At 34.3% G+C, this 23,269-nt stretch overlaps 2 protein-coding genes across 9 annotated transcripts; both read left to right on the top strand.

Annotated features, from left to right (window-relative positions):
- The first annotated feature begins 3 nt into the window (after positions 1-3).
- On the top strand, positions 4-1,758 carry LOC145325261 (uncharacterized). Its single transcript, XM_080168202.1, has 4 exons — positions 4-358; positions 442-496; positions 766-1,067; positions 1,233-1,758. Exons 1-4 carry the CDS (start codon positions 60-62, stop codon positions 1,264-1,266), a joined length of 690 nt encoding a protein of 229 aa, XP_080024328.1. The 5' UTR covers positions 4-59; the 3' UTR covers positions 1,267-1,758.
- Positions 1,703-22,414, top strand: LOC145325260 (uncharacterized). 8 transcript variants are annotated; one of them, XM_080168196.1, is made up of 26 exons: positions 1,703-1,799; positions 1,934-1,971; positions 2,451-2,485; positions 3,235-3,391; positions 8,141-8,269; positions 8,502-8,738; positions 9,427-9,579; positions 9,714-9,789; positions 10,157-10,236; positions 10,538-10,630; positions 11,402-11,437; positions 12,487-12,557; positions 12,932-12,995; positions 13,317-13,460; positions 14,301-14,360; positions 16,215-16,278; positions 17,057-17,128; positions 17,323-17,422; positions 17,768-17,897; positions 18,309-18,350; positions 18,700-18,799; positions 19,131-19,216; positions 19,444-19,607; positions 19,839-19,937; positions 21,091-21,235; positions 21,523-22,414. In XM_080168196.1, the coding sequence occupies exons 2-26, from the start codon at positions 1,936-1,938 to the stop codon at positions 21,670-21,672; spliced, it is 2,523 nt and encodes an 840-aa protein (XP_080024322.1). In that variant the 5' UTR covers positions 1,703-1,799; positions 1,934-1,935; the 3' UTR covers positions 21,673-22,414. The 8 variants fall into 8 exon arrangements, with proteins under 8 accessions (XP_080024322.1, XP_080024319.1, XP_080024320.1 ...); XM_080168193.1 differs by having other exon boundaries at positions 14,301-14,392; positions 16,196-16,278; XM_080168194.1 differs by lacking the exon at positions 11,402-11,437 and having other exon boundaries at positions 14,301-14,392; positions 16,196-16,278.
- The last annotated feature ends 855 nt before the right edge of the window (positions 22,415-23,269 follow it).

The raw sequence follows: 23,269 nt of genomic DNA, 5'->3' as shown, positions 1-23,269 counted from the left end.
TCAGCTTTTCCTAATAATTGTCCTTGTCTGTGAATTTAATTAGAAGACCATTGAGTTACATGGAGGAACGGTACAGAAGTAGGACAAGCTCATCATACAACTATTGGTTATCATCCTCTACTAAGTGTAGATACTTCCTTAGCATTGGCTGCAAGTATGGAGATCATTGTCAGTTTAGACATGAAAGACAATTAAAATCCAAGAGCCGTAGTCCTGAACGGAGGTTTAGATCAAGAAGCCGAAGCGCTGTAAGAAGATATAGATCGAGAAGTCGTGGATATGATAGAAAGCAAAGGTCAAGAAGTCAAAGTCCAAAGACAAGTTCAAAATCAAAGAATGAAAATGGGGTTAAACAAAGGTAACAACCATTAAAAATTTATAATTCTTATGGAAAAGCTTTATTATAAACTTAATTTCATACTTTTGACCCTTTAACCCTAGGATCCCCTCTGTAACAATTCAAGAAGAAAGAATAGTTCATTATCAAAACGACCAAGTATATTTATAGTAGCATTGCTACTTTAAAACTAGTGATAGCCTTTCGGTGATTTTTTTATTAGCATAGAATTCAGAAATAACGTGTAGGACTAGGTAGGTAACTTTCTTACGTATTAGATTGATGAATTTTGGTAGTTACAATTACAAATATAATATTGTCATACTCCGTGATTTATTGACATTAGCGAAAATTTTTAATATGTTTTTTTTATTTATTATAGTATTGGTTTATTCCGAATTTTTATGGACATAATTGTCCTTGTTAAGGATAAGAGTAATACCAAGGATGGTAAAGACAGTGCTAGTAACTCGAATGCCATTGAGGCAATGGTTGTCAACAAAGAAACTATATCAATGGATAAGTCTTTAGTAGTCGAGATTTGTAATACAACAAAGAACAAGGAAGTTGCTGCACAGAGAAAGGAAGTTACACTAAAAGAAATGAATCCTCTTTATTTCAAACTTATGGAGAATCCACTTGTATTTGATAATGCTAGTTCATCTGACAAACATTCTAATGACAAGTATAAAAAAGAAACTGAGATAGCCCGAATGACGGAAGCTAAAAGGCATAAGATTTACTTTTATTTTATAGATCTATTATTTTGTCTTCTATGAATGAAACAATGGGGAATATGTTATTTCTCACCTTTTTTCTCCTTCTACCATCAATAAACCTAGGTATGCTACAAAAAGGATAAGGTAATAAAAATATAAGATAAATCTTTTTTTAGATGCAGTGCATGTGGACAAACATTACCTACCTGATTTTTTATCTAAAACATGAAAATATTTTCTTTACATTTTTTTCCTTACATTGTTCAGTAATAAGTAATTTTTATGATGTTTTGCATGTAATAATTTAGTATAGATTTATACCCTAGTTTAATAGTTTCCTTTGTTGTTATTTTATTTCATATGGTTTTGGTTGCTTAGTTTTACACAGCTGTGTTTCATGCACTTTTGCTTAGATCCTGTTTAATGAATACTCAGACTGAGGAAAATTTTTTTTTTTTTAAAGTGAATTACATTTTATTGTAATAAAAGTTAAAGTTCAAGTTTAATTTCCAACTATTATAATTGGAAACAAATGTTTTTTACCTACTTTAGATATTTGAAATTTATATCATTAAACAGGAATATGTTCAACATATTTGATTATTTTTAAATTAGCGGGTTTGGAGTTTTTGCTCTTTTAGCTTTGAAATACCTTACTATAAAGTACTTTAAATTATATAAAAGTTTGTTCTTATTTTCAGAGCTTATTTTACTAGTTGTAACCTTTACTTGAAATCTATTAGGAAAGATTCTTTTTTTTTAATTACCTTTTTGCATTTAAATTTTAAACTTTTTTATTGAATAATACCTTCACAAAAAATTGTTTCTAAGTCCATATTTTTTTTAATTTTTTGAAAATAATGAATCTGTGTCACAGACATGGAAGTTACGGACGGGCCAGATCAAGCTAACCAGGTGCGTTTATTTTAGAAAGGGGACGCTCCAAGACTTTGGTGTTCCTTACCTTAAAATGTATGGAATTATTAAATCAACACAGCCGTTATTTTTTACCACCTTACAAAATGTCCATTTCCATTAACTTCGCCTGAAATTAAATATCTTTGATTTATTTAATTTTGTGAATTTGAAACATTTTTCATTCATGAATCTATGGGGAACTGATGGCACATAAATTTTAAAAATTGTTCTGTGTTTTCTGTAATCTTGGAGTGTACCTTTAATAGAAAAAGAGTATTGGAAATAAAATGGTCCAAATGAAAAAGATTTTATTCGCTTGAAAAACAGCTGACTTTAGAAGAAATGCATGAAATTTTACTTCCTTATTTATTTTTTAAGTTCTCCAAATTATATCTGTTTCCTTGTTTTGTCTGGTTATGGGTGTTTTTTTGTAGGTACCTACGTATGTGAATTTAACTTGATTTTATAATTTTCAGACGGAAAGCGTCAAGGAGACTTCAACAGAAAATAGGTAGGTTTTAAATCCTAATTTTATTGGTATTTTATCTTAATTGTTTGTTTACAAAATTTGTTGTACAGCTTTAATAAACGTATATTTTTCTGTTTCCTGATAAAATATTTGTTATATGAATGTAAGTGGGGTGGGGCAAGGCATTTAGTTTATTTATTTAATTTTAATTGAAGGGATGGGAATCCATCGAATTTTTGGGCCGGATTCGGATTCCGGATTCTGAAGGAATCCGTCAAAAAAAAGTGACGGATTCTTGCGGATTCCGGATTCTTATTTTTGGCGGATTCCGGATTCGGATTCCGGATTCTAGCAGTATTTTAAAAGGCCGTCCGTCACAGAGGGATAGCTTTTTTCGTTAATTTATCACTATGTTACTTGGTTGAAGCCTTGATTTGTTTAAATTGTTGACTTCCAGCATAACTAAAACATTTACATCACATTAGTAATTATTAAAATTTGTTATGTAGAAAAAAATTTAAGTGCTACGTATGAGGGAGTTGTAAGAAAAAACTCAAGACGGTAATTTTAGCCTACCAATTTAGAATCCGGAATCCGCTATAAAAAACGGATTCCGGATTCGGATTCCAAAATTGGCCGAAAATTTGGCGGATTCCGGATTCGGATTCCGGATCCGGATTCCCATCACTATTTAATTGTATAGACACTTATGTAAGAAGAATATTAAGTACCTAGGTTAATCTTTAAATTAAGAATGAACAAAAATTATAAACACTTTTAACATTTTTTAGTGCTGCTGTAAAGAGTACTCCTGTATCTGTAATTCAGCCGCCACCCGCTGTTTCTCCCGCCAAAGTGAACGGAACAGCCTCTGAGGCCGAGCCTGTAGCTCCTGCCGAAACGGAACAGCCTGCCGTTAACGGTGTCGCAGCTGCTAAGCCTGCAGAGGTAAAGGTTTTAAAATCCTTTTTGTTACTGTCGTTAAGGGGGGGGGGGGGGTTTAATGCAACCATCTCGTAATCAGTGAGCAAATGGCACTTAGAATTCGAATTTCGATCTAAACTTTTGCATGAGTAATCCTTGGTAGGTCTATTTTCCCTAAATCCCTAAACCGTTTAATAGTGTTTTGGAGTGGCAACGAGTATTATGTGGAGAGAGGTTTCGTGACAAATTTGTATTATAGATATCCAAAAAATGGCAAAACTGCTGAGCCGCCAGCCGTTAGCCATTACTTTTCCAATTTTTTTTTTCGATTTAGGGAAAATAGACCTACCAAGGATTATTCATGCAAAGGGGGGGGGGGGCGTAATGACATAAGCTCTTAAACCGTGAGCAAAATGGTCCAAATATTGAGCTAGACCCTTCAAACTTGGTATATAAGCTTAGTCCTATAGGTATTACATCTAAATGGCAAAAAAATCCAAAAATTTTTATTTTTAGGTTAGGTTAGGTAAGAAAAACCCTGCGGAAAAGGGTTTTTTTTGGTCTATTTTGATGTGGAAACTTGCCTTAAATTGTTTTATCTTAGGGTTTTAACTTAAGTACACTGTATCTATTCATATGAACATTATTTAAGATGATTCAGCAAGTCGGGGACCGACCCCAGGGGGCTAGGTGGGTGGCCCGCAGGGGTTAAGTTCATTTTCCCCAATATATTTGTTGTGATACATCAAATTATAGGTTTTTTAGGTCAAGGAACTCAAATTTAGAGCTAAAATAAGCATTAGACTAATCTGAAGCTAGCCCCAGCGGGCTAGGTTGGTGGCCCGCAGGGGTTAAGTGCATTTTTTCTAATATATATCTTGTTATATATCAAACTATAGGTTTTTTAGGTCAAGAAACTCAAATTCTGAGCGAAAATTAGCATTAGACTGACCTGAAGCTAACCCCCCCGGGCTAGGTTGGTTTTCTGCAGGGCTTAAGAGCATTTACCTAACCTAACCTAGAAACTTACTTATTTTTTCACAGGTTTTTTTCTTGAATAAACTGTGTGTATTAATGAGGACTTTATTTAAGATGATCCAGCAAGTCGGGGACCGAACCCAGCGGGCTAGGTGGGTGGCCCGCAGGGGTTAAGTGCATTTTTCCCAATATATATGTTGCGATACATCAAATTATAAGTTTTTTAGGTCAGTTAACTCAAATTCAGAGCTAGAATTAGCATAAGACTAATCTGAAACTAGCCCCAGCGGGCTAGGTTGGTGGCCCGCAGGGGTTAAATGCATTATTTCCAATACAGATCTTGTTATATATCAAAATAAATGTTTTTAAGGTCAAGAAACTCAAATTCAGAGCTAAAAATGGTATAAGACTTACATGAAGCTAACCCCTGCGGGCTAGGTAGATTTTCCACAGGGCTTATGTGCATTTTACCTAACCTAACCTAGAAACTTACTTATTCTTTTTGTTTTTTTCCTTGAATAAACTGTGTCTATTAATGAGGACATTATTTTAGATAATCCAGCAAGTTGGGGACCGACCCCAGCGGGCTAGGTGGGTGGCCCACAGGGGTGTAGTGCATTTTTTCTAAAGTATGTGTTGTCATACATCAAATTATAGGTTTTTTATGTCAAGAAACTCAAATTCAGAGCTATTTTAAGCATTAGACTGACCTAAGGCTAACCCCCGCGGATTAGGTGGGTGGCCTGCAGGGGTAAATTTTCCAAATTATGTGTTGTTATACATCAAATTATAGGTTTTTAAAGGTTATTTGGAGCTAAAAAAACACAATAGCAACCTGATGCTAGTTTTTTCGTGGTATGTGGTATACATTAAATTAAAAAATTGTATCCTATTAGCATATTAAATTCTTCCACCGCTAACATTGTACTATCAAAATTGAAATTCTTTCAAATATATGCCATATAAATGTAGTTTAACTAATTAACCAGGAAAAAATTCACTAAATTAAGTTCAAATGCATTTTGTGAAACTACCCCTTTGAATTTCTGGACCTAAAAAACCTATAATTTTATGTATGACAACTAAAAATGCACTTAACCCCTGCGGGCCACGCACCTAACCTGCTGGGGTCTTAAATCTTAAATAATGTTCTAATAAATAGACACAGTTTATTCCATAAAAAAACCATAAAAATACAAGTTTGGTTCTAGGTTAGGTTAGGTAAAATGCACTTAAGACTTGCAGGCAACCCACCTAGCCCGCTGGGGCTAGCTTCAGATTAGTCTGATGCTTTTATTAGCTGTAAATTTGAGTTTCTTGACCTTAAAAACCTATAGTTGAATGTATGACAACACATACTTTTTAAAAAAATGCATTTAACCACTGAGGGACACCCACCTAGCCCGCTGGGGTCGGTCTTCGACTTGCTGGATCATCTGAAATAAGGTCCTCATGAATGGACAGTTTATTTGAAAAAAACCTAAACAAATAATATTAAATTTAAGTTTCTAGGTTAGGTTAGGTAAAATGCACTGAAGCCCTGTGGGCTACCTATCTAGCCCGCTGGGGTTAGCTTTAGATTAGTCTAATGCTTATTTCAGCTCTGAATTTGAGTTCTTTGACCTAAAAAACATATAATTGGATTTATCACAACATATATATTGGGGAAAATGCACTTAACCCCTGCAGGCCACCCACCTAGCCCGCTGGGGTCGGTCTTCGACTTGCTGAATCATCTGAAATAAGGTCCTCATGAATGGACAGTTTATTCTAGAAAAAAAACCTAAAAAAATAATAAATGTAAGTTTCTAGGTTAGCTTAGGTAAAATGCACTTAAGCCCTGTGGGCAACCCAGCTAGCCCGCTGGGGTTAGCTTCAGATTATTCTAATGCTCATTTTAGCTCTGAATTTGAGTTCTTTGACCTAAAAAACATATCATTTGATGTATCACATCATATATATTGGGGAAAATGCACTTAACCCCTGCAGGACACCCACCTAGCCCGCTGGGGTCGGTCCCCCTTGCTGGATCATCTTAAATAAAGTCTTCATTAATAGACACAGTTTATTCAAGAAAAAAACCTGTAAAAATATAAGTAAGTTTCTAGGTTAGGTTAGGTAAATGCTCTTAAGCCCTGCAGAAAACCAACTTAGCCCGGAGGGGTTAGCTTCAGGTCAGTCTAATGCTAATTTTCGCTCAGAATTTGAGTTTCTTGACCTAAAAAACCTATAGTTTGATATATAACAAGATATATATTAGAAAAAATGCACTTAACCCCTGCGGGCCACCAACCTAGCCCGCTGGGGCTAGCTTCAGATTAGTCTAATGCTTATTTTAGCTCTAAATTTGAGTTCCTTGACCTAAAAAACCTATAATTTGATGTATCACAACAAATATATTAGGAAAAATGAACTTAACCCTGCGGGCCACCCACCTAGCCCCCTGGGGTCGGTCCCTGACTTGCTGAATCATCTTAAATAATGTCCATATGAATAGATACAGTGTATTTAAGTTAAAACCCTAAGATAAAACAATTTAAGACAAGTTTCCACATCAAAACAGACCAAAAAAAGCCTAAAAACCCCATTTCCGCAGGGTTTTTCTTACCTAACCTAACCTAAAAATAAAATTTTTTGGATTTTTTTGCCATTTAGATGTAATACCTATAGGACTAGGCTTATATACCAAGTTTGAAGGGTCTAGCTCAATATTTGGACCATTTTGCTCACGGTTTAAGAGCTTATGTCATTACGCCCCCCCCCCCCCCCTTATCAGATGGAAATTCGAATTCTAAGTGGCATTTGCTCACTGATTACGAGATGGTTGAATTAAAAAACCCCCCCTTTACTCATACGGACAAGGCTGCTGTTCTTGACTCTGTAACGACAGTTCCAAAAACCAATGATATGATGGAGGGGTGGCTCCACCACCCCCCTATAGGACGTCCCTGGACCCTAGTATAAAAATAAATTAAGGTTTACTGAATGTCTATCTTCGAAGTAGCATGAAGTATGTGTCAAAACTCAAAATAGATTTTTGCGTAACTTCACCTTTTTTTTCTTATTTTTATTTTTAAATCTCTATGCTATAATTTTTAAATGCCCTAAAAATAGAAATAGAAGAATAGAAGCATATTCTGAACCCTTTTTTCGTCAAATCTAAGAAGGAACATTTCTAGCAGACAAAAGTATTGTTTACTTTAGACTCAAGCTGATGTGGATTCTTAAGAAATTATAGACTCACTACTCGATAGTGAGGCAAAATTATTTTTGTGAAAAATCATCCAAAAGCACATTAAAAATCTACAAAAATTAAACAAAATCATATGTTAATAACCCTTTTAAGATTTTATTTAATTTTTGTAAATTTTTTTATTCGATTTTGGAGGATTTTTCACAAAAATAATTTTGCCTCACCAGCGAGTAGCCAGCCTAACTTTTTTTTTAAGAATCCACCTCGTTACTAAGCTTTCAAATTTAAACGAAATTTTTGGGCAATTAATTCTGATTCCGCAAAGCTTTCTACTAAGAAAATATACTGTTTACAGCTGACTTTCATCGATGTATGAAATGAAAAAAAACATGCATTCGTAACAAGATGTGTACAAAATTTCAACCAATGAAATTAAATGTATGTACCGATGCGATTCTCCTATTGGCTCAATCAGACATTCCCTCTCTTTCTTAGTACCTTTATTCCCTAAAAGGGGGTTGTCAATGAAAAGACAGTATTCTACATTTCAAAAAGATATATCACTTATATGAAAAATCTCTAATTGGAAGCTTTTCTTCAAGACTGCTGCCGAAGAGCCTAACAAGGGCGGAGAAGTTCCAGAACAGGCACAGCAGGAGGAAGCTCAACAAGATTCTGGAGCGCTGGATATACAACAACCTTCAGAAGAACTGCCCGCACAACTTTTACAGGTTGAATTTATTTTTGTTCACTACATACCTAGTGGTTTCGCACCGTTTGGTTGTGTCCAGGAGTACTGTTTTGAAAAAAAGGAAAAAGGAGGGAGTGGGGGGGGGGGGGGGTTCGAAGAAGCACAGGCGGACAGATTACTGACAGAAAGACACCATGTTATTTTAGACAATAGTAGTTTGATTTGAACAAGGACTAAAATGAAGTGAGTTAAATAAGAATATTTTTTTTTAGGGAGATAATTCAAACACAGGAGTAACCACAGTTGGCAGTCTTATTGAGGAAGCAGCTAAGGAGCCAGAACCTGTAGCCGCTGTTGCTGTTCCAGAACCTGCAGCTGCAGTAGCCGCTCCTGAAACTCCGGCTGCTAAAGCACCTGCAGCTGCGCCTGTGACTCCAGCTGCAAAACCTACAGCTACAGATTTAGCCGCTGAGTGGGAGGACGACGGGGGTGACGTTGAAATGAAAGAGGTACTATGCTATTTTTTATTTGGTGGTGTAATATTATACCTACGTTTTTTTAGGGAAGGGGGTGCATATCTACTAGAGTTGACATCAGGGTTCCGGAGCCGGGAGCAGCAACATTTTTGGTGGAGCCGGAGCCGGATCCGAAGCCGTATTTTTCGGTAAAAACGACTCCGGCTCCGGATTAGCTAAAATGATTTTTTAAAGTAATATTATAATTTGGCAACGGTCTATTTCCATATAATAAACTGAAAAACTATTGTTACTTAACAAATAGACACACATCCTTCTACTTTTATATAGTTTTAAACAAATAAAAGCAAAATATTTTATATTATTGTTTTATTTTATCAAATTCAATAATGAAAAAAAATTGATATATTAAATTTAAGGTAAGAGCCGGAGCCGTATTTCCAGATACGGCTCCGCGGAGCCGGAGCCGGTGCCGCATCAAAATTAAACGGCTCCGACACCTTGGTTGACATCCCATTCCCCCTCCCCCTTTCATAGAGACAACTATTTTATCGAAATGTCTATAGTACCTAAAAAATACACTTTTAATTAAATAACATAAAACTTAATCGAAGTTAGTCACGCGGTTGGCGAGATTTTAATCGACAGAAAGAAGTTAAAAATCGAATTCTTTTCTTTTAGCATTATTTACCCTGATCTTTATTTATATTTTATAATTCAGGTTGATAATGTGCCAGCAGCCGCCCCGGCCGTAACCGCTGAAAAGCCGGCAGCAGCCGCAGCTGAATCTGAAAATAAAGTAGAAGCAGAAGATAACGATTCATCTCCAAGAAAGTCTGGACGCAAAGTTAAACCCACAGAAAAAGTTTTAGAGGTATAGCTAATATTTATCCCTTTTTTTACCCTTAATGTAACAAGCTTCACAAGTTCATAAGGTATATTTTCACTTGTAAGATATTAGGTATGGATTTATGTTAAATGTGGGAGAAAAATAATGTTCTAATTTAGGGAGACAATTATATAGAAGAAAGTGTAGAAGCTATAGCAAATGAATTAGCCAACAGTGCTAAGAAGCCACCTAAAGGTATTACTTACTTTATTACTAATAGCGTCATCCCCAGCCTTTAGGTTAGGGCTGGGTAGGTCAAGAAATTGGCTGGAAACCACACATAAGATTTCATTTTAAAACTTTCCTGTTAAGTAAAGCATAACCAATTCGGGCCTGAGTTTTAGAGATTTTTAGCCTTGGACAAAAACAACCTAACTAGTCTATATTGCTGGAAAATATTATGATAACTATACACTTTTAAAAATAACTACATCAGTCAAGTTACAAAATAGATCATCAATTGTCTTTAAAAATTATGTTCATTGTTCATTTTCTTCATTAAATACCAAGGTGTTCGTATAAAAACGACTCATTGATTAAAATATTTTATTATTTTTTTTAGAAGCAGAGGAAAAGTTAGATGCGGCTGCTGCCTCAGCCAAAAAGGCGGGAAGACCCAAGAAAAAAGATCTCGACGAAAAGGTAAAAACTAAAAGTTATCAATACAAACATTGTTTTTCCTTGAACTTTTCTGCCAGTTCAAAGATGTTGAATTATAAATAACTAGTGGCTTTACCATAAGCCTCAAAGGGTTTCACAGGCGTTGGAGGTTCCCATAACATATAATACTATTTGGAGGAAAATAATTTATTTTCTGTACATATCTCAAATTCTTTTAGTTCATACATACAATATAACTAGGGAAAAGGAGAAATATTTGTCTTACATAATATTCGTTTTTTGACGACTTGTAGACTTCATTCTAATGATTATAATTGTTTAGGTTGATAATGTAACAAAATTAGGGAACAACATGTATTTCTACACTGGACCTGGGGGGCAAGACTCTCCTCCGCCCCTGAATTCAGATGATGAGGTAATAATCAATTTTCGTTTATAAATCTCGCAATGGTCTACAAAAAGTGAAGTTGTCCATAGAAACATGAATAAAATGAGTTTCCCATCTCCTAAGCTTGAAATCCACAAGTGATACAAACCATCTTATTCTTAAATCATCAGACAACTGTCATTAAAACCATGTGAACAGAGATAGAAATGTTTTTTTTCTTCGTAAAGGGGGGGGGGCGAAAGTGACACTTTTTGAAACCAAAACTAAAAGTCAACAAAGGAACTCAACTAAAAAAAGAGTTACAGGTCTGAAATTTTGCATGGCAGTTGCTTTATAGGGGTACAATATGGAACTGTGAAGTAACGGCGGCGAAACCGCCGTTTCCCGCCGATTTTTTTTTGCCTTTTCTCGGCGGTTTTCGGCGGTTGCGCCGCCGTTTCTTTACAGTTCCATATTGTACCCCTATAAAGCAACTGCCACGCAAAATGTCAGATCTGTAACTTTTTTTTAGTTGAGTTCCTTTGACTTTTAGTTTTGGTTTCAAAAAGTGTCACTTTCGCCCCCCCCCCCCCCTTTATAGTGTTTTCATTTTGTTAAGATTCAAACTTGAATTTGCAAGAATGTGGCAGGTGCCTTGCTTCAATCGTATATTTAGCTTTTGATGATATACCAATATATCTTCAAAAATTGTGTCGAGGAAACTAAAAATATTCAAGTTCGGTCCTATTAGTAACTTCAAATACCTATATACATTATTTTCTGACAAGAATTAGGTAATAAATGTATATTTTGTATCAGGATTTGGATTTAGGTCTTGGTCTTGGGTACATAAAGGTATTGAAACAAAATGTCTGCTGTCCATATTTATCTTTGATTTAAAAATAATCATAACTAATAATGTAGTTTTAAAAATGAACACTAACATCTTGTGATTATAATAGAGACACTTAGTATTGATGTTTGTTTTAGAAATTAAACTAACCCCAAATTGATTCTTTTAAGTAAGAGTTCACACAACTATTAACTTAAGAACATAAAATAATTTGTAGATAGATTTATTACCTAACAATTTGTGTGTCATTGTTAATTAAATATTTTTCTTGATTAACATTGTTTTGTATGAAATAGCAAAAACATTTATTAATAAGCCATTGTCGCTATAAAATAATGCCATCGCGATGCATCATTTCCTTACAGTTTCGTTAAAGCAACTGCCATAAAAACATTTTGTGGGTGGGAGTTCCTTTGCTTTGCTTGAGATTGGTAGTAAAAGTTGGAGCTTCATGAACGAATAAGTACCTACCTAACAAACTTGACTTGATTAGAATTAAATGCATTTTTTAAAAGCAGTGTTTCTGAGCCGTTTAATTTTGATGCGGCTCCGGCTCCGCGGAGCCGTATCTGGAAATACGGCTCCGGATCCGACTCCAGCTCCGGCTCCGACCTAAAATCAAGAAAAACGACATATTTTTTTTCCCGTAAAAAATATTTTTTTTATTTTTGACTTTTGAAGGGTTTAAAAGTTCAATATTTGATAAAAATGGACTTGAAAAACTTAAAAAGGGCATTTGCACATGACAAAACAGAGTTACCAAATTATAATTTATAAAAAATATCTTTATTTATCTAGTCCGGGGCCGTTTTTAGCGAAAAATACGGCTCCGGCTCCAGCAAAAATATGGCGGCTCCGGCTCCGAAACACTGTGACCAAAAGTGATTCTTGTGATTTTGTGAAAACTTTAGGGATTATAAAAGTTTCATATGAAACAATTTAAACTTTCCGCGGATATTTATACTGTATTGTTAGAGGTACTAATTAATCATTTTTCATGAATGGTTAATGAGAAATAAATAAAAGATACTAAACATATGCAACGCCTTAGGGTGAAGGTGGACAAGGAGGTGCAAAGGCCAAGGAAACTCCAGCTGTGGAAGCTGCCAGAAAGTCAAACAGGCAAACTAAACTATAGAATAGTATTATTATCTTTCCACTTAGGACATAAAAAATACACATTACGAAGCATCCCTAAATAGCCCGGTCTGTTTCGTCCAACCTTTCTTGAGATTATGATATTATTATAAAACTGTTGCAATTTATTATATTTTTGCGCATTTTTTTTGTTCAAAGTTTCTCAAGTAAAGTAGGAAAAAACGGGTGGTAATCTGTACAAGGAAAATGTTAAGAATCTAGTAAGTGGGGGACCAAGTTCTAAACGTAATCGAGCTTAAATTATGCCATGGCTCGTATTAAGGTACAATTATAAATAGACTAAATCAGGTATAAAGTTAGCTACCTAGCAGCGCATCTATAGTTATGTTTGACTGTAGGGCAGGAAAGGGCAGGAACCCTCGGCTGGAGAGAGAGGACGAAGAGGTTGAAATCCCCAAGAAGGAAAGGATTGCGAGTGTTTTAGTAAATCTAGAATATTATCAGTTTTATTCACTCATTTTATGGTTGTTTTGGCTGCAGACGAATCATACTAATTTTAATTAATGCATTCTGAACCTTTTTTATGAAAACGGTGTGCGGTCGCCAATACTGTAATGCAGCTGCCAGCGACTCATTTTGTTGATCTTTAGTTGTTTTTAGTGTCATTTTTATAGTGAAACACATATGAATTGTCAATTTCTTATGTATCTCATAACTTCAATATTTAAAGACTTTTAATGATTTTTAAAAATGCTATGTTTAACACTTGCCCTTATCGCCTAGTTGCCCCCGAAGCCCAACCTAAACCCCAGTTGGCTGAAGGATGCCGCTAAAGCAGCCGGCGGTGTTGCCGCCAATAAATTATCTCCCGCCAAAAAGAAGGTACCCACAACTCCTGGCACTCCCCAAGCTCCAGCTGCAACTAAGGTACGCTTTCTGTTAGTAGAATTCTCAATTTTAATCCTAATTAATGGAATAGCAAACTATTAAAAATTTATAATACTTGATGGACCCTTTTTGAGCCCCATCCCCTGTGTTTAGGAGTTAATAAAACCCAGGGATCTGAAGGGATAAGATAATGGCCGATAAATTCAATTGATGTTTGTCCCCAATGGTGATAAACCAAATTACCCCTTATTTAGATTACAATTTTTGGTTAAAACGGGACAGTCCCCATGAAAACACTTCTGATATATTCTCCTTTAGACTACCTGTTCAGGGATACATCAATTACTAAAATCAGTCAATAAATAAGGAAATTATGCCCCAAAACATGAATATCCCTGTAATAAGGTTTCCCCTCTGGCGTACTGGATTTACTTGATTTACCTCACTCAACTTTCTGGCGTGTTGTACAGTGAAAAAACTACCCCCCCCCCCTTATTTTTTATTTTCTTCAAAATTAAGGGGGGGGTGGTTAAGTCTTTGCCTTGCCTTGCTTTTTTCCTCCTTGCCGTTTTCCAGACATTAAAAAACTAACCCCCCCCCCCCCCTTATTTTTGATTTTTGTCAAAACTAAGCGGGGGGGGGGGGGGTTTCGGTGCTCCAGTCTACCACATGTAAGCAAGTACCGACATTTATCTTAATTAACCAACTAATCAAAATTTAATAGAAGTCCTCAAAGTTTTTAGGCAAACGAAAAAGAAAACCTTGTTATTGCTGTCACCCCCTCTCTCTGCACTGTATATGATTTGTGAATATGAAAAGCTACTTATTTTTAAATGTTTCATGCTTTTGACAAATATAACATTCAACTTTGTATTTTAGGTAGATGAAGCTGCATCAAGCCCACAGGTAGCCAACAATACAGAAGAAGATACAAGCGAGGTTAATAAAGAAACATCTGGAAAAGAAAAAAGGTTCTTGCCGTTAGGACCCCTCCATTTTCACTTGAGATTAATCTCAGGAGCCATCTTTACAACAATCTATATCTCAATTTTTTGTGGATAAAGTCAAACTAAAGTTCATATCATAAATTATCTTTCAGCTTTTTTTACTTTCAAAATTCCAAGTATTTTTAAACGAAGAGATGCCACTATTAAGATATATTTACAGATATTAGGGTGAGGCGGGGCATTACCGGTAATTTTTTTGGTTTTTTGAAAAAAAAATGGGGTAAATATTAATATTTTTAAATGGGACCAAGACCATTAGAAAGCTTACGGAAAGGACTATCAGGTCCTAATAGGACGTTATCCTAGGATTTTTAGAAGTTTGTCATAATTGGACTCAAAGAAATTACCGATAAATGCCCCACGGTGGGGCATTGTGGGTAACGTCTTTTTAACCTAGAAAAAATCGATGGAAAACGGCCAAACGGCCAGTCAAACATAAATAATCATAATTAGTATAGATTATAGGGATTATCCACAAAAATTTTCATAAAGATCGGACTATTCCTTCTATGTCAAAAATCATCTTTTTAAAAAGACGAGAAATTTTGATTTTTTTTTTCACAAAAATTTTCTTTAAAAATAAAATTTAAATTTTTTTATATAAAAAATCCTGTTCTATTCACTTTTTGGCCTAATTCTTAAAAAGCCCATATTGAATTTTAGATTTTACCAAAGAAAACCTGAAAATTTATCTTAAAAATCGAATTTGAATTTTTTTTTCGACGTTACCGAAAAATACCCCGCGCGAACTTTGGTCATTTTTGAAAAAAATATTAACTCTACATTTAAGCTCTCAACGGATTTGGAAAGAGCGGGCAATTCTTAGTTCAAAAGGTTTTAACGGATCAGTTCTAGGTCTTACCAATTTTTGTGTAGGTCGATCTTTATACACCTAGGTGAAAAAATTTTTGAAAAAAAAAATTTTCGTCCGACTTTGAGACCCAAAAAGTACCCTTAAAATTCATCTCACAAAAATTTCATTTTATACTTTTTTGTAGGAAATTTATTAAGGAACAAATTTGCTTTTATGTTTTTTTCTGTCAGTCGATTAGAACATGGAGAAAAATGTCATTTTCTGAAGGTGGGTAAAAAATTACCGGTAATGCCCCTTACCGGTTAATGCCCCGCTTGACCCTAGATGAAAATAAAATAAAAATATTTTGGGTATGTAAATTTCCTATTAAATGGTGACACTTTAGTTTGTTCTTTTCCTTTTATTATACAATTATGATAATCATAAATAATTAAAATAGTTTTAAACGAGAAATAGAGATTGTGTGTAGATATCTTCTTTGAATTTAAATGTTATTTAAAAGTTCATTTGACTTTATCCTTTAAACCCAGAATAAAGAAATCATATCTCCCCCAAACTAATCTTAATTAAGGTACCTAAATCTGTAGGGCTATTTTAGGTTAGAATTAAGACTTTTATAGGAGTTTATAAAAAATGAATTTGTACGTTTTATTTTGCTGTTAATATTTGAATGGAATTGATTCGATTTTTTATTCCAAGTTTAAGGATAAGTCATTATTTGCAGGGTTCGGAAGCCGCGCCTCAGCCGCGCATAAGCCTCAGTTTTAAACCTGCTTGTGAGCAGAAAAAGAAATTTTTGAAAGAAGGATACAGTTTTATACATCCAGCTAAATTTTATAGTGATAAAATAACGATTTCACGGAGGCTTACACGCGGCTTACGCGCGGCTTCCGATCCCTGATTATTTGCTAAATAAGATAAGACCTGGCCCCTGAGATATTGAATAAAATCAGAACTTCTGCGGTTACTAAGCGTGAAGCCTCCCCGCCCAAAGATGAAGAACTCCCAGAGTTTGATCCTACTAAGTTCACTAAAGGTAATTTGAGTTTAGTAGCGCAGCTACTCTAGTGCAAGAGAATGTTTATAAGTTTGAAATACAATAGAAGTACAGTCTTTTCGCACACATTGAGCTCAGGGGTGTAAATTCTGCACAAGATTAATTTTTTTCCCTTGCTGCAAATTTTTTTTCCCCTCCTGGTTTTTACAAACAAGGAAGGGGGAAAAATGAAAAAAAAATTCAGAATTTTTTATTTATATTATCCCCCATTCCACACATTATTTTAGTTTTTTTCACCAAGGAGGGGAGAAAAAAAGAGAAAAAATGATATCATTTCTCTTAATTTTTTCATTCCCCCCCCAATAACATATATTTTTTATTTTGCAGGATCAATTTTGCAGAATATACACCCCTGCATTAGCTGCTAAGATGCTTTACAATTTGTTGTCGTTTGATTTTATTATTTTTTTTTTTTACATAAATGCAGTGAATAAGGCAAGGTTATCTATAGAACTGTATTACAGTTTAATCTTCTGGGATACAGAAATTATTAAGCTCTTTGTCCTTATATTCAGGGAAGGAGGGGATAGTAAAATATAGATTAATCTGGTACTCAAAGTTTTAAAAACACGATATCTCATCGGGTGGCTTTAAACTTTGGGTACTTCAAATAAATCTTGATTGGATTGGTACAAAATCTTAGTGTCCAAATTTACATCAATTAAATCGTCCATTGTCTTATCCGTTAAGAACCCTGCCTTATATCACAAAGGGCCATGTTATTGTTTTTACAATACATGAAACTATTTATGTTTAGGTTATGTGCCCAAGACTGTAAAGAAGGGAGAAGATGAATATGTGGTAATTGTACAGGGGGTTCAAGATACAGGTAAATATGGAAGGGTACTGGTAGTGAAATAGAAAAAATACCTTGATAGTGCTCTTGGGGATTTCCAAATTATAACAGAATAAGATTCAAAGTAAATATTTTAGAAAGAGAAAGATTTCCTGAATCTTTATTTTTGTAGCTTCTTAGTAACCAAAAGAAAAGATTAATTCAAACTCACCACTTTCACTTTAAAGGCTTGTGTGGAAAATACTGGGGTGACACTACAAACCTTCCGTCAAGACGGCGCAGCAAAGCTCCAGAACAATTCAAGGCTGGTGATTCTCCTGACAGAGTGTAAGTTTTTTAAGTATCATTCAATTTAAATTAATAGGTATTCAAATAAAAAAATCAATCTTAGAAAAACTTTGTCAATATACATACCTATTACATATGCAATCAAAGCACATTCAGAAAGCTACCTAATAATGTTTGTATAGATTGATAAGATTTCTGCTTAAATTAAAGTGGGGGAAAAAGGCGAATACTTAGAAATTAGACGATATAGGAAATGACCATAATTACTAATGTTTCCATCAAGTGTCTACTGGAAAAGAAACACCTTAAAAAATCAATGTTCACTAGGAATTTATATTAGAAACATAAGCAGCGGAAAAATTTCTAAAGAACTTTTATATTTAGTCGTCGCGGCAGTAGTGGTAGCACTGGAAGTAGTAATCCTGGTGAAGGTACTCCTATTAAACCTCTGGCTGCCACACCCAAACCACAACAACCAGCCACACCAAATCCTCCCAAGTCAACCAAGAAACAGGTACCTAGTTTATTTATATTTTTAAATCAGGGAATAAGGGGCAGTTATTCAATTTTCATGTGTAATTATTAACACATAAAAATGATACTGGAAGAAGCGTAAGAATCCCTACAGAGGCCCTAACCCTGCGGTGTTACTCAGTACTTAATATAACCTAACATTATCTGGCCTAAAGTATTATAAACAAAAATACAAAAAAGAGTGATGGGGGGTGCTTAACAAGGCCCATTGGTGTAAATTGCCAAATCTTGTTTGATAGCAAAATGTAAGTATTCGGTCTGCAACGTTTCACATAGAATGAAGTAAAAAGGACAAAGATGGTCAGTTATGCCCACCTCCCTCCCTCTTTAGAAAAAAAATATTTATTAGTTAATATTAAAAACTGTGTCTATTCCACTGATATATTTCCAGAATAATCATCTGGAATTATCAATGGACAAATTTGACTTTCAGGTGAAGTACTTATATGTCCACAAGACTTTATATGGAAAATAAAGACCGAAATACGAATCGAGTAGTTTTTATTACAACTTTATAGGCTGTTAGTTAACTATAAGCCGATCTGCAATTGAACTTTAATAGCAAGGGCGATTATGATATTAGACAGCGTTCGGATGGATGAAACTGCGTTAAATCTGTCTTTTTTTTGTGCGTTTTCGTTTACTGTGTTTTTAAAGATCTCCTATAAAAGATAATATCTGAAATTTCTTCAAAAATTACTTTTCATTTACTTTTCCATAAGTTTTCATTTTCTATTCATTTTTATTATTTAAAATTGTTAATACACTTATAATCTTTGTAGATAACTAAGCCAGAGACACCAAAAGCCGCGGCTAGCCCCGCCCCTGCAGCAGCTACAAATGGCACCCCAGCCGCTACTCCAGCTGCTGATGCTACCCCAGGTAAGATAAAGCGGCCCCTCCCCCTCCTCCCAGAAATATGGCGCTTTGTATCTCCTTTTTTATTTTTTCACCGATATTAATAGTTAGGCGTTAACTTAAGATCGGTATGGATTTGCGTGAAATTGATAAAATGTATAATCCTTATAATTGGGTAAAAGTATGTCTATGTGTACCAAAGGATCTCGATAGCCACTAAACAAATAAAGGTTCTTTTTTTAAAGTGTCAGCTATTGAATGCGTCGCTTTTCTATTGTACAACAATTTCCCTTCAACGTTTAATGAATTATTTTGTCTGATATACCTTCTAATGTAATAAATCTATTTTCTCCAGGTACTGAGCCCGAGAAGAAGAAACGTGGAAGAAAAAGGAAGGTAGATACACCTACCAAAGATGAAGAGGATAAGAAAATTAGACAGGTACCTGTAATGTCTACAGTGAAATATTCATATTATGATATTCCTTATAAAAGCATGCATATTTCTCGTTGAGATAAGATAAATCCTTTCGATGTTGGGGTGGCTATCAAAAAACAATTTGTTTTAAAAAGATACCTCTGCCGCATAATAGCATGCTACTTCTTATAGAATTAGTTTCTATATCTAATTCTATGTGTAATTTTTTCATGTCTTAATGAATACTCTAGGAAGCAAAAACTCCCGACAAAGCCAACATGAACAAGGCTGCAGTGACACAGGCCCTGGCTGCTGGTAGCCCAGCTGGACAACAGAGATCAGTCAGCTGTGTGTCAGACACAAGTACACAGAAGGAGGTGGTTGTAGAGTGCTTTGCTCCTTATGATGATCACAGGTTCGTGTATATTTCATTGTTCGCGGATATGTGAATAAAATAGAGTGGTTCCTTGCTTTTTTGGGGTAGCATCTCACTTTTATGGGTTAACCCGCCCTCTTTGAAGGGGAATGATAAGGACAGCCATAAACCTCCTTTTTTTGAGGGGGATGTGTGGCAAAAACCTGTTCCAGAAACAGAACCAATTCATCATGCTCGACCTAACTGAATTAATATACTGATACTATTTAGATGGGTAAATATTGGTAAGGAGAGAGATGGAATGACTCCAGATGCTGTACAGTACGCCAGAGCTCTCAGACCACCATATCATCTTCTTTCTTTTCTCAGGTGGGAATAAAATACATTTCAAACCGTTTTTGTCTTTGCAAAAAATACAAAAAATATAGTATTTGAAAGCTACGAAGATATTAAACGTTATCGTGGAAGAGGAAAAAATACGTGGATAATTATGGTTATAAAAGGACCTAGGCTATAATTCCTCTTCAGATATACTACAGATACAAGGAAAATTATGTCTATAATTAGCGCTGTAAGAAAGCTATAGTAATAGTAGGTATTAACATTTAAAATGTAAATTATTATCTGTTGAAAAATACTCACTATAGTAGATGCACTGACTTAATATTATTTATAATGGGCATTTAATGTCACAATTAACTATTTGAAATGAACGTAAAGTTGGACAGTAATACTAATAATAAATCATCGCAACGTATTACACCTTTTGTTGCCCCCCCCCCCCCCCGAGATGGGGTTTTAAAAAATGCCGCGTTTTTTCGACATTTTTTAGACATTGATTGATTGAACGAAGACGATGGGATTTCAACACAGAGTATACAACATAAGAATTCAAAATTATTATATTAGCCTTTTGTATAATGTCTAATACAACTTAAATCCATTTTCGCTGCATATTTATTCATGCATCTTTTTAGATCTGTATTAGACATTATACAAATGGCTAAAATAATAATTTTAAAATTTTGAATTCTTAAGTTGGATACTCTGTTAAAAACCAAATTTGAGCTTGAAGATCAATGCCCCGTACGATTTTAACAGAGTACACAACTTAAGAATTCAAAATTTTGAATTATTATTTAGTTATTTGTATAATGTCTAACACAGCTCTAAAAAGATGCATAAATTAATATGCAGCAAAAATGGATTAAAGATAATTTGTTTTTCTTCTATGAAGGCCGTACCAACAACAGCGAAATAATTAAATAAATAGTTGTATACTTTGTCTAGTCAATCAATCAATCAAAGAACGCGGCTTTCATCTTTCAAAAACCAATCTCCGGTGAAAAATTTCATGGGAAATGTCTTAAAATCGTTGAAGATGTACATGATTTATCTGTATGGCTGAGAACTGATTCTAATCCAGAGGATATTAATCGGTTTCGAAGCCATACTGGAAATATTGTAACATCCTTTTAACGACCCTTTAAACATTTCTTAAATATTTCAATATTATTTTTAGAATCAAGGGGCACAGCACGAAGGGTATGTCGTGTACAGACAAGAATACGATGGTATTTGTTGTACTGGAGGGGGAAATCACAGTTATCCTTCACACAACTCAGTTTAATGCTAAGAAAGGAGACAGCTTCTATATTCCTCCCAAGGTAATGCAATATTTTTCAAATAAAGTAGCTGTAAAGCAAAATTATCCGCATATCGTTTGATACTACTACGAGCAGAGATAGGTTTTGTTGAACACATTTTTACTTTACCCTTTTTTTAAGTATTTGTACATTGATTCATAAAAGAAATAATACCTATGGAGAAAAACTTTCTGAAAGCCAAATTTTGTTTGCCGTATTGAAATATTTAGAGTTTATAGGAATATAAAGAACTCAAAATAGTTTACATTTTTAAAAGTAGCCTAAACTTATTGAAATTTTCGTTTCAGAACTATTACAACCTGATAAATCAGAAGGCCCGCGAGGCAGAGCTTTCACTCATCCAGTTCCAGTATGATGGTCCTCTCCCAACTGTTAATACTACTACAGCACCAGCAACCCCGGCAACATCCACTGCTTCCACAACACCCGCACAGTAATAACAAGTTTATCCTACGTCACAATTGGTCGTTTCTCAACCAATAAGAAAGTGCAACGTCATCATTGTTTATTTTTCATCCAATAAGAAAGTGCAACGTCATTTACAACCAATAAGAAGATGCCACGTCATCATGTTTATTCATCAACCAATAAGAAAATATTATGTTACAACTATATAGGTATTTTTTATCCAATTATCAACGTGTTACGACAATTTGGCCATTTAGGCTTGGTCACAAAAACATAGTGTATGAAGATATTTATGTTGGCATTTCATTTATAATTTTATTAAGCTTATCAATAGAAATGAATGAATCAAAGAGGAAAAAAAAAAAACACTTTCCCAACCTATTCCGTCCTTTTTAAGGAATTAACAAAAAAAATATTGAATACTAGCAATTTTTGAGATTAATTTTCTTTGTGTTATTTGGTAAATGCAAAAGAAGAAAATTCTACATATGACAATTTATATAATCAAGTGATATGACAATAATATTAATGTGTAATAAAGTAATCTTTAATAACAATGAATATAGAGAATTGTAATTGAAGCTGTTCTGGAATTTTTAAAAGTTTCTTTGATATATATTGAAGTGCATCTATTTTTGTTTTGGTACAAAATTGTTGAAAAGTTCAAAGGACAGTATTTTAAAATTTTCTGAAATAAAAGGTGCCAGAAAAACTTGTGTTTTTTTATTAATTTGTATTTAGAATATTATGTTTGTATTAATTCTCTAAATATACTTTTTGTAGTTGTTTTAATTTAATACATGGATGGTTATTTAGAAGAAAAATTAATCTTTCCGAAAATATTTTTTTAAAGCTATTTAAGGCTAAACTGCAAGAAAATTGATCTATCTTCTAGTGAACTATCCTCGTATTCTTAAATATTTGTGACTAAATTTGTTTTTGGTAAATATGTTATCCCACAACAATTTGTTTATTTGCAATGAAAAGTTTGAAAATTTTGTCTCCAATTCATAACTGTATGAAATCAATGAAGGAAGGGGGAAATAAACATTGTAGAGATTTCGTAAATCAGGATATGAAAGACATTTACTAACGCCGCCGTAGAGAGTGAAAAATATAGCCAAAATGATATATTAGTTTGATCGTTATTTAAAAGCAGTAATTTTTATTTGCTAATTGTTGTAACCTTATTTGTTCAAAAATTTATCCTCGTAATCTATACTTTTATAGGTTTTAATCTTCTATGATGTATAAAGTCTTTTAAATATCTTGATGTACGAGATCAGCAATAAGAGGGGGGGGGGGGGGGGGAAGTTCTGACACTTGCGTAAACAGTGATTATTGGCTTTGTCTTTGGACTGAGAGGATAGGCTATTAGGGAAAAAATCATTCTTATATGATGAATTTCCCCCAGATTTAAGATTTTTTGGATAGGCCTCCAGGTTCCGGAGCTCCAGGCCTCCAGGTGGTCTCTGTACAGGTAAAAATTAAAAATAAGATTTTTTTTGAAGAGTTAGAAGTTAACTTATAAAACAAAATATACTTGTTTTTTATTGTTATTCACATATTTGAAGAAAAAACATACATATTTTGTCTTATAAGCTGACATCTAACTCTTAAAAAAAA

The sequence above is a fragment of the Acartia tonsa genome, chromosome 7, assembly GCF_053477335.1.
Source record: "Acartia tonsa isolate MP-2025a chromosome 7, ASM5347733v1, whole genome shotgun sequence".
In the NCBI taxonomy this organism is placed as follows: Eukaryota; Metazoa; Arthropoda; class Copepoda; order Calanoida; family Acartiidae; genus Acartia; species Acartia tonsa.
This window is presented reverse-complemented; position numbering and strand designations above follow the sequence as displayed.